The sequence below is a fragment of the Myotis yumanensis genome, unplaced genomic scaffold (genome assembly GCF_028538775.1).
Source record: "Myotis yumanensis isolate MYYU_CA2020_CCGP unplaced genomic scaffold, mMyoYum1.0.hap1 SCAF_17, whole genome shotgun sequence".
NCBI classification, from domain to species: Eukaryota; Metazoa; Chordata; class Mammalia; order Chiroptera; family Vespertilionidae; genus Myotis; species Myotis yumanensis.
Genome location: NW_027223768.1, coordinates 13,226,712 through 13,241,763, shown reverse-complemented (window position 1 = coordinate 13,241,763; position 15,052 = coordinate 13,226,712). Strand labels below are relative to the sequence as shown.

At 40.6% G+C, this 15,052-nt stretch overlaps 1 protein-coding gene and 1 pseudogene across 3 annotated transcripts; one reads left to right on the top strand and one right to left on the bottom strand.

Moving 5' to 3' along the window:
• The first annotated feature begins 47 nt into the window (after nt 1-47).
• CTXND2 (cortexin domain containing 2) lies at nt 48-12,478 on the top strand. 3 transcript variants are annotated; one of them, XM_070396701.1, is made up of 3 exons: nt 51-115; nt 2,399-2,495; nt 12,023-12,478. In XM_070396701.1, the coding sequence occupies exons 2-3, from the start codon at nt 2,478-2,480 to the stop codon at nt 12,239-12,241; spliced, it is 237 nt and encodes a 78-aa protein (XP_070252802.1). In that variant the 5' UTR covers nt 51-115; nt 2,399-2,477; the 3' UTR covers nt 12,242-12,478. The 3 variants fall into 3 exon arrangements, with proteins under 3 accessions (XP_070252804.1, XP_070252802.1, XP_070252803.1); XM_070396703.1 differs by lacking the exon at nt 2,399-2,495 and having other exon boundaries at nt 48-115; XM_070396702.1 differs by lacking the exons at nt 51-115; nt 2,399-2,495 and adding an exon at nt 3,409-3,450.
• On the bottom strand, nt 9,240-11,042 carry LOC138996093 (large ribosomal subunit protein uL4 pseudogene; annotated as a pseudogene).
• Nucleotides 12,479-15,052: the final 2,574 nt, after the last annotated feature.

Genomic DNA, 15,052 nt, shown 5'->3' with positions numbered 1-15,052 from the left:
GAAACGCCAAGTCGGCCACGGGCAGGGCTGGCCACTGAACCGGCCGGTCCAGTGGCGGAGGGAGGGCGAGGAAGGAGTCAGCTGTCTGCCTAATCCCACCTCTTGGGCGTCAGAGGTCAGTGATGAGAAACGTCAGTGAAAAACAATTTTGCTAAAATGCTTCGCTTGGTAGTGGATTCGCCCCGTTGGCCACTCTGCAGACGATTGTTTTTGTAAAGCCCGCGTTAGGTGCTCTAATGCTTAAACTTCATATGGTGATCTGTAATACTTTCTATAGTTTTTCCTTTTTTAAGGACATTTGTCCCTGGTGAAAAAAAGTTCAGTAACTAATTGTTAAATGTCTGCTATGGTACTGGTAGGGCAGGAGGATCTGGGCGCTCACCGTCTAGTAAGGGAGATACCGACAGTCAGAAACAGAAGGCAAGAAGGTATTTTGACTGAGTGGAGATTTTAACTTTCTTTGGTCAAAGATGGGGATATAGTGACGGGTGTTCAGTAGGGAAGTGATAAAATAAGGACTGCACAGATTTATTTTCTAATAATAGGAAGCATTGAGTTCTTCGGGCCAGACACTGACTAAAACTGCTTTATATGTATTTACTCACTTAACCCTCACAACAAAACCGTGAGGTCGATTCTATTACTGTATTATTTCCATAATTAAACAGCTGCAAAGCGGGTTGCAGGCTAGATCCCCAATGTGGGGCATGCAGGAGGTAGCTGATCACTGATTCTCTCTCATCCTTGATGCTTCTATCTCTCTCCCTCTCTCTTCCTCTCTGAAATCAATAAAAATATGTGTTTTTAAAAATACAGATTGGCCAATTTGAATTTCAAACAACAAATAATTTTTTGTAAAAGTATGTTCTAAATATTGCATAGGACATATTTATACTAAAAAAATTATTTATCTTTTATCCGGAAACCCTACTCCTGGCAGTTAAAATTTTAAAGAACACTGATCCAGGTTATTTTGGGAAGATGAGAGACTAGAAGCAGGAAATCCACTTGGGTAAATAGCTACTGCAAAAATTCAGAGGAGGAATTTCAAGGACTAGATACTGAAAAGGAAATGATTGCCATAAATGCTATTGTGACAATACCAACAAGGCCTTCTATGTAACTGTGTATGGAGTAAAAGAAAGCTGCGATATCCAAGAAGGCTTCTGGATGATATCAATAACAGGGTGCTAACTAGAAGTTCAGATTTGCTCAGTTGGTGGACTGTTTGGTGAGACAGCCAAGTAAAAATGCTTATTAATCATATAAAATCACAGGACATCTGCCCAGGAGATCTAAACTGTGCATCAATTGCAAGAGACTAGTAGTTGCAGAGAATGACAGCACCAAAGTTAAAGGAAATATGAAAAAGGACACACAAAGGATGCCTCAACAATGCTTGTTTCAGATTATGGAAGAAGGGAGAGGCAACCTGGAAAGAGCAGGGCATTAGAAGCCAAAGGGACTGTACTTTATTCTCCATTCTGTCCCCAGCATCTAGCACAGCGATTGACACATGATAGACATTCAGTAAACATTTATTAAATATAGCACATTTTTCAGGAGTGTTATTTTTTAAGGTGTGATATTTTGAAAATTTATCTACTTGAAAAAAGAAATTCTGAGTAGATAATATACACATGGTACAATATAAGCCACCCATTCCTCATCTAGAAGCCCTGCAGTGTGTCCCTCCATAAGTATTCTGTATATTTATGAGAGCACGCACGCACACACACACACACACACACACACACACATCCTATAGAAGTTTTTATAATGAACCAAATAAAACCTTAGAGGAAACAGTAGTAAATTTTGCATTCAAGGTATATATGAACACGTATAATAACTAAAGCTAAATGAAATCGTTTTGACTTTTCTGATCCAGATGTCCTAAGTAAATACTTTCTGAGGAAAAGGAGACATTTTAGAGTTTCACTGATCTTGTTGACAAGTAGTTCTCAAATTTGAGCATACAGCACAATCACTTGGAAGAATTGGTTAAAACACCGATGCCAACCTGTCCCAAGTTTCTGATTCATTAAGGTTGGGATGAGGGCCCAAGAATGTGCATTTCTAACAATTTTCCATGTCATGCTGCCAATCCGGAGAATGACTGAATAGACCAAATAGCTGGCTAGGAACCCACCTTCTCCCACTCATGTGATCCTACTTAGAAGGTATCATTGGCGCCATTAACCTTGGCTGCCCCAGCCCTGGCAGAGCTGTGGAAATATTCTTCTACTGATCTAGGCTCCAATTTAATCTAGCGGGATCATTTTCTCACTCACTGTGGGAGTGTCTGAAACTTGATCCTGTTTTAGTTGAACTATTAATGAAGCCTCTGTGTGGGAGTGAGGAAGGGAGAGAGCTACCAAACACTCTCCTTCTATAGGAGGGGGTTGACAAGACGAGAGGCTGCCAAGAGATGGACTCGAGTAGGAGGAGACTGCTCTAGCGACAGCCAGCCTTGAATGTCATTCTCTCAAAAGGTAAATAACGACCTGTAGTGCCTTCCTGGTGATAGTTTTATCGGAACAATTCCAACAATTCTTCTAGGTTGAACAGTACATTTCTATAAGCTTGGGAAATCCTAGGGAAATACCTGACACAAATAAAGAACTTTTTTTTTCTTAGATTTTTTGGGGGGGTGGGGCGAAAAGTGAAACTTCCATTTGAGAGGGTATATCTTAAGCATAGTCTTGTTTTGAGGCAAGTGAGGGGGGTGGGAGGGCTTTTATTGGTCCTATTAGCCAGAGGATGTCTTTGATTTGAAGATTATAATAAGAAAGCTTCATTATTGTATTTCTTGATCATCATCTCTCCATTCACACTAAAGTTATGGCCAGGAGAGAAAAGCTGGGTCTTTGTTTAAAGTTTTTTTGTTTTAAGAAACATAAGATATTACAGATGGAGAAAAAGTTATTTGGGACGAGAACACAAGAAAAGGAAGAAGTGACCGATTCTTTCTGGGTTCTGGGAAGTGTTAGGTAAAAGAAGAGCTGACTTAGCTGCAGATTTGTAAGCGCTGGCTCTCAGGGCTCACTATGCTCTTATGTATATCTAGATGAATAACCTTGAGTTTGCATGGGTCTTATATGCTGTATTGGGCACTACCAAGGGCTCCAGACCATCTTAGCTTCTCTTTGCTGTTGATGTCAGGTACTTTCAATACTGCATAACTGTGACATATGAAGAGTGTGCTCCACTGAATAAAAAATTCAAGTGGCATTAACTTTCAGACACTCCATAGCAAGAGAAAAGGTGAAAAAAATGAGGAACATAGTAAACCTAAGAGGATGATAATAGCAAACACGTGCATAGCAGATGATATATGCCAGGCACTATTCTATGTGTTCTACATGCATTTATTTATTTAATGTCAACATCTACCTCATAGGATTCTTAGATGCTACTAGAGGCCCGGCGCACAAACTTCGTGCACAGGTAGGGTTCCTAGGCCTGGCCTGTGATCAGGGCCTATCTTCCCCAGCTGCCTGCAGCTGGCCCCGCCCCCCGCCGCCGCTGCCAGTTGCCCTCTGTGTGTGGCACCTGCCTTGGCCTGGCACTGCCGGCATCCGCCGCCACCCACCCCCAGTTCCCCATTCCTCATCTGGCGATCGGAACCTGCCAGCCTGGGGGAGGGACCGAGAGGTTGGCCGGCAGGCCCTGATCAGGCAATCGGGACCTGCGGGCTGGGGACAGCTCCTGCGCTGAGGGTCTGCCCCCTAGTGGTCAGTGCGCATCATAGCGACCAGTCGTTCCTCTGTCTGGTTGATTTGCACGTTACGCTTTTATTATATAGGATCCTCATTTTATAGGTGAGGAAACCAAGACTCAGAAAGGTTAAGTAACTTGCTCAGGATCACCAAGCTTTACTAGAGCTAGGATCCAAATCCAGAGGAACTGGCTCCAGAACCCATGTTATTCACCACCATGTTACATTTCATGATTGCCATTAAATTATTCTTATTGGGGGTTCACTTATCTGGAGAGAATACCCTTTACCCTTCCAAAATCAAGAATCGCATGGATGCCCTAGCTGGTTTGGCTCAATGGATAGAGCATCGGCCTGCAGACTGAAGTGTCCCAGGTTCAATTCCGGTCAAGGGCACATGCCCAGGCTGCGGGCTCAATCCCCAGTAGGGGGTGGGCAGGAGGCAGCCGATCAATGATTCTCTTTCATCATTGAGGGTACTATCCCTCTCTCCCTCTCCCTGCCTCTCTGGAATCAATAAAAACATATCAAAAAAAGAAAGAAAGAAAAGAATCGCATGGACAAGCAGGGGTTTCTAATTTGCTCTCTCTCTGACAGAGGAAACCCCCGCCCCTCCACATACACACAAACTGATCTCTGGAGCCAATGAGTACTGGTATCCCACAGTGTGTATGGCAATGATGATACCAATTTCTGATTATGCAATAATGAAAAGTTTAATTTGATATATTTAATTTTTCTAGTTTCTCACAGGAATTATTTTTCCTCACAAAGAGTTTTAGCAATCAAAAACATTTTTTCATCCTGGAAATTAAAAGACTTCTCTTATCTCAGGACAACTGATAGCTATCAGTATTGGTTTGATTTCCAACTACCTCCGTTTTAAAACAACTTAAATTCTATTTATGTAGATAAGCCCTGCCTATCCCCCTACCTTCATGAGGCAGGATATCCTGGAAGTCTGGACATTAGTTTGATGGAAGAAGCTGCAGGGAGCTTAGCAGGGATCTGCACTGGGGAAGATGAATTAGACACACACATATGGGGAAAAAATAAATGTAGCTTAAGCAGAGTTGGAAAGCCTAGAGTCCAACTCACTGCAACAACTGTGGGTTTTGTTGTTGTTGTTTAAAAATTTTTTTTATAAGTACTCTCCCAGAATTCCTCAGTTCATTCCACAGAAGTGATATATCACCTATTCCTCATGTGTGTAGGGTTTGCATAGCCCTGAAAACTCATGTGGGGGAAGATGAGTAAAAACTAATGAATTAGGGAAACTAGGCATTGTAATACAAATTATAATTATAGGATAATAAGCTCCATTATATCAGGTTTCATTGAGTTAGTGTGGACCATTCTAATGAAGACTTTGGCTAATAGATTACTGTGGCTAAAAGCCCATAAAATACATCAAGAAGGATTTTGGAAGCAAAATGAAAATATGTCCAAACTTTTGTATATGATCTAGGATACCATATGCATTTTTTTTTTTAATTTTTAAAAAGATAATTATGTGCCCTACTGTTTGGTTTTTTTAAAAATTCCCATTCTCCCACCTCCTCCCCTTTGGCAACCATTGGTTTGTTCTCTATATCTATATTTTCAAATACCCTCTATATTTTTGTACTATTGTAAATAATGCCTTTTTAAAAAATTTTATTTAGTGATATTTAGAGAAAGAAAGGAAGGGAGAGAGGGAAACATTGACTTGTTTACTTATTTATGCATTTATTGGTTGATTCTTATATGTGCCCTGATGGGAGATGGAACCTGCAACCTTGGCATAGAAGGCCAATGCTCTAATCAACTGAGCAACCTGGTCAGGGCCAATAATGCCTTTTTAAAAATTACATTTTCTTATTGTTTGTTGTTGGCATTTAGAAATGCAATTGTCTTGTCTATGTTATCCAGACACCTTGCTAAACTCTGCTTATTTCTCATATTTTCTGTAGATTGCTCTATAGGCAATAATATCTGTGAAAAATTAACATTTTTGTTTCTTCTTTTTAAATCCTTATGCCTATTTTTTCTTTATCTTATTCTACTGCACAGGCTAGAACCTCCAGAATCATATTGAATAAAAGTAGATAGTAACATCTTGTCATGTTCCTGATTTTAAATGGAAAACCTTTCAAGTTTTAAGCATTAGGTGGGATGTTGGCTATACATTTTTGGTTGATACCCTTTATCAAGTTACAGTTGTTTCTTTCTATCTTTATTTTGCTAAGAATATTAACATGGGTGCTGTATATTTGTATTCAATTTTATCATATGCTTTTTCTGCCACCATTGAGGTGTTCACATATTTTTTATCTTTTAATCTGTGTATACATACATATATATGTCATTTACAAATTTTCCAATGTAAACTACACTGCACTCCTGAGATAAACTCAACTTAGTATTTGTATTCATTGGTTTATTTGCAGAAAACAGAAACCATTCTCACTATTTTAAGTAAAAAGGGATTTAATGCCATGAAATTAGAATACTTTTAGTTTCAGATGACCACAAAAATAATAATAAAACAAAAATCCAATTTAAACTAAATTAAACAATACATGAAAAAGTATGGATTTGCTAAGTGTTGGATCAGGGTTCTACAGGTGTTCAATAATTCAAGCTTGTTAATTGTATTATTCTAATATTTTATATCTTCATTGATTTTTGCCTATTTTACCAATAATTGAGAAAATGTGTTGACTATCCACTTTAACGGGTTTTTGTTTTGTTTTTTACCAATTTCTCCCCTATAGTCCTATTGTTTCCTTATTTATTTTAAGGCTGTTTTATTAGGTATATACAATTTAATTTTTGTTTATTTGTTTGTTTGTTTTGGGTGTTTTTTCGCACCAAATGAACATTTTTTAAAGTAATTATGAAAATAAAGCTAAATTGTATAAGAATCTTGGGGAAAAACTCCCAGTATTTTTCATCATTTCATATATACTCCAGATGCTCACAGTTAAATTCTGGTTGGCTTCTGATTCTGCAGATTATTGTACCAATCATTTTTTAACATTTTTGTGTAATATTTCCTTTGAATTTCACACTGGAACTTACAATCCATATATTCTAGTCTGTTAAAAGCACAACTTACCCTGATAATTTATCCCCTTCTTCGAGGGATCAAAGAGCTCCACCTCTGTCTGCCAAATGTGGTCTGTTTACTTTTAATTTGATTTGCTCTTCTTTTTTCTAGTTTTCCTCAGTGGAAGCTTAATTTATTGATTTTAGATTATCCTTCTTTTCTTTTTTTATACTTTTTAAAATGTTTATTGAATTTATTGGGGTAACATGGGTTAATAAGATTATATAGGTTTCAGGTGTACAATTCTATAATACATCACCTGTATATTGTATTGTGTGTTCACCACCCAAGTCAAGTCTTCTTTTGTCACCATTTGTCCCCCTTTACCCCCTCTTACCTCCCCCATTCCCCTAAGTGCATATAATTTAGAACTGCTACATCTTTCCTCTGAATTTTATTTACTCTTTGTTAGAATCTATTAATCCTCTCTATCCCTAATAATGCTTTTTGTCTTAAAGTCTATTTTGTCTGATATTAGTATAGCATCTCAGTTTCCTTTTGGTTAGTATTTACCTAGTATACTTTTTTAAATACCTTTTCCAGCCCTAGCCAGTTTGGTTCAGTGGATAAAGCATCAGCCTGCGGACTGAAGGATCCCAGGTTCGATTCCGGCCAAGGGCATATGCCCAGGTTGCGGGCACGATCCCCAGTAGGTGGTGTGCAGGAGGCAGCCAATCAATTATTCTCTCTCATCATTGATGTTTCTATCTCTCTCTCCCTCTCCTTTCCTCTCTAAAATCAATAAAGATATACATTTAAAAAATAAAATAAAATAAATAAATACCTTTTCCATTAAATCTTTCCATGCCTTTACATTTTAGGTGAGTTGTTTTTTTTTTGTTTTGTTTTTTTTTATATATATTTTATTGATTTTTTACAGAGAGGAAGGGAGAGAGATAGAGAGTCAGAAACATCGATGAGAGAGAAACATCGATCAGCTGCCCCCTGCACATCTCCCACTGGGGATGTGCCCGCAACCCAGGTACATGCCCCTGACCGGAATCGAACCCGGGACCCTTCAGTCCGCAGGCCGACGCTCCATCCACTGAGCCAAACCGGTTTCGGCAAGGTGAGTTTTTTATAAATAGCATATGGCAGCCAAGACCAAAAAAATAGATGTCATTTTTTGTCTGCCCAACCCCAGAAACCCTTCCTATTTGAGGGAAATCTTCCTTTATGCAAGTCTGTAAGAGACAGAACCTCATTCCCACTACAGAAGTTTAGGGAAACCAAATATTCCCTCGTTTATCCCATGGTGGCTAAGGTGCTGATGTGTGACTCAGTCTTGAACAGTTGGATGCTCCAGCCAGGAACCGGAATGCTGAGTGACACAGAGATGACACAATTTACAATTCGGGCATGACAGAGGCAGCAGTATCCAGTGACAGTAGCAGCAGTGCTCAGCAATAGCAGTGTCGACGCTGGTAGTGCCCAGTGCCAACAGTGCCCTAACCAGACTTTTCCTGTGCTGCCTTCGGCTGTGGTTCCCAATGCCTGGCCTCTCTTGGTTTCTGCCTGTTCTATAAGACCAGTACTCCTTCCTGATTCTGGAAGCTACCTGATCTCCTTATAATAAATGTGTTTTCTGCGCCCTAACCGGTTTGGCTCAGTGGATAGAGCGTTGGCCTGCAGACTCAAGGGTCCCAGGTTCGGTTCTGGTCAAGGGCATGTACCTTGGTTGCGGGCACAAACCCAGTAGGGAGTGTGCAGGAGGCAGCTGATCGATGTTTCTAACTCTCTATCCCTCTTCCTTCCTCTCTGTAAAAAAACAATAATATATATATATATTTTTTAATGTGTTTTCTGCTTAAGTAAGGGAGACTGTTTCTGTTGCTTGCAAACAAGAATCCTGACTGATATGAAAGTGTTCTTTCTCCCTCTGGAATTGGGGAGGAGGGGATAACATGAGAGGGACTGCGTGAGGTCTGGATTTGCTGGAGCCATTCTTGCTACCCCTAGGAAGCCTGTGTGTGCAATCAACATAGAAGAAAGGTGGGGTTGAGAAAAATCATAAACTTATAAGGCAGGACCCTGATAACAGATTGAATCTGCAGATGCAACCATACCTAAAGTTAGCCTTACTCTGAACTTCGCCCTCACAAGTTAACAGATTATTTAATGTATTATTTGATCTCACTTAAGTGGATTTTTCTGTCACTTGCACCCAAACACATCCTCCCCAATACATTTCTATTCTGCCTTTGAAAAGGAATCTGACTTGATTCTGTATTAAACATTTAGCTGCTTTTCTACTTATTTCTTTCCTAGTTGAACTTCTCGTAAATGATTTAAAAATCTTAGTGTCTTCATTTTCTCACTGCCCTTTCCTGTTTAATCCACTAACATCTGGATTTTCTTTCCCAATCTGCTGACACTCTTTTCTTTCTTCTTCTTTTTTTCCCCCCTTCACTACCTTTGATCATGTTTTTATTCAAAGTTAGCTGTCCAAAGTGATTTGACCTTTATAGAATAAACAAACTTCGTGTATGCCGCAGGCTGCTTTTCTTCTGTCTGGGTTTCTTTTCTGTGGGCTTCTTCCCAGCTGCTGGATTCTTGGAAGCAGCAGCCCTTTTTCCCCACCAAAGGCTTCTTCTGCTTCTTAACACCAATAGCCGTCTTTCCTTTCTTCTTGCCTGGAACCCCCTTCTCATCTGATTTGGCTTCTAGCGCTGCTGCTGCTGCTGCTGCTGCTTTATCTACCCAGAGCTTGTGGTTCTTGGTCTGTTCCAGTGCATGGTCTTTGCATACGGGTTTAGCTTCAACATGATTCTCAGGTTTCTCAGTGGATTCTTCGTCAGGACTCTGCGATGAATCGTTTTGCATGGTGCCTGGAGGGCTCTTTGGACCTCTGGGCTTTTAAACATTCTGCTAAGGTCTGTATTGAGCATCTGGTGCACGGGAAGATTGTAGTTACTATTGAGGGGGCAGCTTTACGCCAAGTGCAGTACAGCTCATCTAACTTGCGGAAAGCATTTTCAGTCCAAATGCAGAAACAGCCCACATGCCCACCAGGAGCAAGTTTCAAAATGTTCAGTTTGCTTACATTAAGCAGAGTAATTCCAGGGATGTTTCTGGAGGCTTTAATGACACCGTTGCCTGATTATAGATGATGCAAGTTCCCCTGCGCTGGATACAATGACGGTTTCTCATTTTTCCCTCCAGCTCTCATTCGCTGAAAGGCATAGACTTTGTTTATATATCATTCTAGGTCTTAAGTTTCTTAAGAAGCAAAACAGCCTCCTTGGTTTTCTCATAACCTTCAACTTTATCTTCAGCCACCCAAGGAAGTTCAGGAACTTCCTCAATACGATGACCTTTAGACATGACCAGTGGCGGGAAGGCCGAGGCAGCCAGGGCTGAGCAGATGGCATATCGCTGCTGTGTTGTGTTCACTCTTCGGTGCCAATGGCGCCAGGTTTTGGTTGGTGCAAACATGTGGCCCCCACAACACTTATTTCCAAAAACACCCTGGCCAGAATGATGGGTCCCACCACCTCAAACTCTGGAAATTCAAGCCACAGCTCTGCCAGTACCCCAAGACTCAGCCCTCTCTCTCCCTTCGCTTTCTCTCTCCCTCTCCCCCCTCCCTTCTACTCGCTCTAAAAATCAATGAAAAATATATCCTCACTCCTTGGGTGAGGATTAGAAATAATAATAATAAATAAAGATTGCTTTGTGGTTTGGAGGGATTAAACGTGTTTTCAGGAAATCAGAGAGTGTCTGCAGAAGTCTAGCATTTGATGGCCTAGAGTACAGTGCTGACCGAAGGCATAAAGAAAAGGCAATTGGCCCAGCCAGCGGTTGAGCAGAGACCTATGAACCAGGAGGTCAGGGTTCAGTTCCTGATCAGGGCACATGCCTGGGTTGTGGGCTCAACCCCCAGTGTGGGACATACAGGAGGCAACCAATCAATGATTCTCTCTCATCATTGATGTTTCTATTTCCTTCTCCTTCTTCCTTCTTCTATGAAATAAATAAAAATGTATTTTTAAAATAAAGAAAGAAAAATAAATTGATTTGAGAGATATTTTGGAAGTAGGTCCAAAAGGATATTAACAGATGTAGGGAGTGAGAAGCCACTGAAATGTGGAACACAATAATGCACATGCCGTGGTCTGAAAGAGCACTGCACAAATGATCCATTAAGCCATTTTTCAAAGCAAATCTCTTGGCATTTTCTCTCTCTTGGCTTGAATGATACTCAGGGCGCTTCCTCTCAAGGTTTTTCATGATTCCCTCAGAAGTTCCCTCACTGGAGTTATATAACTTCACATCCCTCAGAGTCAGTGTCCCTCCTCTGGCTAGTATTTACAACGCTGAATCCAAGTTCATGTCCAGCCACATTCTATTAAGGTAATTTCATCCTAGCACCAGGCTGGTCCCTATCTGTGGGGTCTATATCTGGGCCTCAAGTAAAAAAATCCTCTGTGATCAATTCAATCTCAATTCTGCCCTTTTCTCTATTGCTATAGGCTGCTTTGGCCAACCTCTTTCTTCCTTTCTTTTTTATAAATTGTATTTTATTATGCTAAGAACATTTAACATGGGATCTATTCTCTTGAATTTCTAAGTGTACAATATATTATCATTGACTATAGGTACAATGTCATACAGCCAATCTCTAGACTCCACAACAAGTCAGTTACAATAAGTACTCTTAGAATTTGGGGGAAAAAAATCTTAGAGAAAAATTTGGACTTAACACAGAATTGGGATGTTTAAGACAGTTTTTCCTGGATCTTGCAGGGCAGGGAGCCCCCGTTGATTTCTGAGTTATACATATTTGCTCATGTTTTGCTTTGGAGAAATTCTGCAGATATTTTATGCTTTTACATGTGTGCATATCTTGAACATCACCTATACTAACTATCCATTTCATAAGCACTTCTTCAATAAATCTTGCTGACTTTTTTTTTTGCTATTTCTCTCTCTTTTTTAAAAAAACAACAACATATTTTTATTGATTTCAGAGAGGAAGGGGAAGGAGAGAGATAGAAACATCAATGATAAGAGAGAATCATTGATTGGCTGCCTCCTGCACGCCCCCTACTGGGGATCAAGCCCACAACCCGGACATGTGCCCTTGACTAGAATCAAACCCAGGACCCTTCAGCCCACAGGCTCTATCCACTGAGCCAAACCAGTGCTGTTGAGAAAATACATACATACACATACAAACCAATAAACTTGTTTTATACTCTCTTGTTTAGGAATATGACAAGTCTGAAGATATACCTGAGGAGGTAGCTACAGCGGACAGGTGTGTTCCCATGGATGATTCAAGCCTGTCCAGCACTATTGATGTAGACAAAGGCTTTGCCATTGCCTTTGTTGTTCTTCTGTTTCTTTTCCTAATAGTGATGATTGTTCGATGTGTCAAGTTGGTGAAGAATCCCTATGAGGCCAGTTCACATGAGAACCATCTCTGAGCTGAATTATGAAAAAGCCTGGTAGACTCCCTCTCACAGGAGATTTGAAATCTTTTATACAGACTATTGTGATCCAGATTTTATATTATTTTGCCTCCCTGTGTCTCAGTCCTCTCACTCCTGCATTCCACAGTAGGCACAGGAGTGTGAATTAGGAATAATAAAAAGGATGAAACACAAGCCAGTGTGCATTGTTCCTGTTCAGGGAAATGGTTACAAAAGTGGGACAGAGACAGGTTGAACTCACTCATTAAAATAAGGCAATGGATGGCAATGATAAATCAATAAGGGATTATTATCCAAATTTTACAAAGAAATCAACACCCAAAAAATATCCAGTTAAAAATGGGCAGAGGACCTGAATATACACCTATGTGAAGAGGACATACAGATGGCCAATAGACATATTAAAAGATGCTCAAGGTCACTAACCAACAGGGAAATGCAAATTAAAACCATGAGATATCGCCCAGTAGGTGTGGCTCAGTGGTTGAGCTTCGACCTATGAACCAGGAGATCACAGTTGGATTCCAGTCAGGGCACATACCCAGGTTGTGGGCTCCATCCCCAGTGTGGGGCATGCAGGAGGCAGCCAATCAATGATTCTCTCTCATCATTGATATTTCTATCTCTCTCTCCCTCTCCCTTCCTCTCTGAAATCAATAAAAATATATTTTAAAAAAATAAAACCATGAGCTATCACCTCACACCTGTCAGAATAAATATCACCAATAAATCAACAAACAAGTATTGGTGAAGATGTGCATTGTTTGTGGGATTGCAAATTGGCGCAGCCACTATGGAAAATAGTAAGGAGGGTCCTCAAAAAATTAAAAAATGGAACTATCTTATAACCCAGCAACTCCACTTCTAGGTATTTATCTGAAGAAACCCACAACACTAATTTAAAAAGAGATATGCACCCCTATGTTCATTGCAGCATTATTAATAATAGCCAAGATATGGAAGCAACCCCAGTTATCCATCAATAGGCAAGTGGGTAAAAAAGTGGTAGTACATATTTACAATGGAATATTACTAAGCCATACAAAAGAATGAAATCTTATCAGTTGCAGCATCATGGATGACCTAGAGGGCATTATGCTAAGTGAAATAAAAGACAAATACCCTCTGATTTCACTTACATGTGGAATCTAAAGAACAAAATTAAATGAAAAAACAAAACAAACAGATTTATAAATGCAGAAAACAAAATGACAGTTACCAAAGGTGAGGTGGGATTGGTGGCCTGGGTGAAAAAGTGAAGGGCTTAAGAAGTACCAATCTGTAGTTAGAAAACAGTCATAGGATGTGAAATACAGCATAGGGAATATAGTGAATAAATAAATAATAAGGTCATGGGTTTCAATTCTCCAGTATCTAATGTCCTTACAATAAGATAGTTGGCCATAATCCTATCTCAAAAAACAAGAAAAAATGGTAGTCAATCATCTAACTCTACAACTCAAAGAATTAGAAAGAGAGCAACAAGAAAACCCCAGAGTGAGCAGAAGGAAGGAGATAATAAAGATTAGAGCAGAAATCAATGAAATAGAGACCAAAAAAACAATACAGAAAATCAATGAAACCAAGAGCTGGTTCTTTGAAAGGATAAACAAGATTGACAAACCCCTAGCCAGGCTCACCAAGAAGCAAAGAGAGAGGTCCCAAATAAACCAAATCAGAAATGATAGAGGCGAAATAACAACAGACCCCACAGAAATACAAATGATTGTTAAACAATACTACGGGCAACTCTACTCCAACAAACTAGACAACCTGGAGGAAATGGACAAATTCCTAGAAAAATACAACATTCCAAAACTCAATCAGGAAGAATCTAAAAACCTCAATAGGCCAATAACTATGGAAGAAATTGAAGCAGTCATCAGAAAGCTTCCAGCAAACAAAAGCCCAGGGCCAGACGGCTTCACAGGGGAGTTCTACCAAACATTCAAGGAAGAACTAAAACCGAGGGAGAGACCAAGATGGCGGCGTAGGTAAACACCGGAGACCGCTCCCGCAAACAACCATTTCAAAAATACAACTAAAAGACTGAACGGACATCACCCAGAACCACAGGAAGGCTGGCTGAAGAGAGACTCTACAACTAGAAGGAAAGAGAACAGCAAATCGAGGCTCAGAGGCGGCGCAGTGTGGAAAATACAAAGGTACCGAGGTGCGCGCGCAAAGCGGGCTGGTGGCTGAGGGCGCGGTTGTCGTTTTCTGTCGGGAGTGAGTCTCAGACTCTGGGCTCCAGATCCGGGCGAGTCTCTAGGGACCCAGACTCAAACGGGAGAAGCGGGATTATCCGGCATCAGTTGGAACCTGAGGGCAGCTTTCTCTCCGAAGTTTGCAGCGGCTGCCGGGGCTCTGAGAAGCAGAGCCTCTGGGAACGGGACTGAGCGTGGCCATAACTGCTCCCTCAGCCCGCCCTGTTGATCCCGCCCCGCCCAAACCCTGCGCACAGCCATTTGCCAATCGCCTCAGGCAAAGGCTGGATTAGCGCCTCCCCAGAAGGCAGACGTTTTCCATACAGCTGATTCCTATAGCCAGTCGGCCTGGTGGTCAAACCCCTCTAGTGTTAACTACAACAATTAAGGCTTGGCTAGAACAAGACTGCGCACAGAGACCACAAGGGGGTGCACCAAGAAAGCATAAAAGATGCGGAGACAAAAAAACATGACAGAAATGGAGGATATGGAGCTAAGAATCGCAATTTTGAGGGCTTGCCATAAATTTGTGCAGAACCTCACGAAAACTAATGAGACCCTCGATGCTACGATAAAGAAATTAGAAAGTAAGCATACA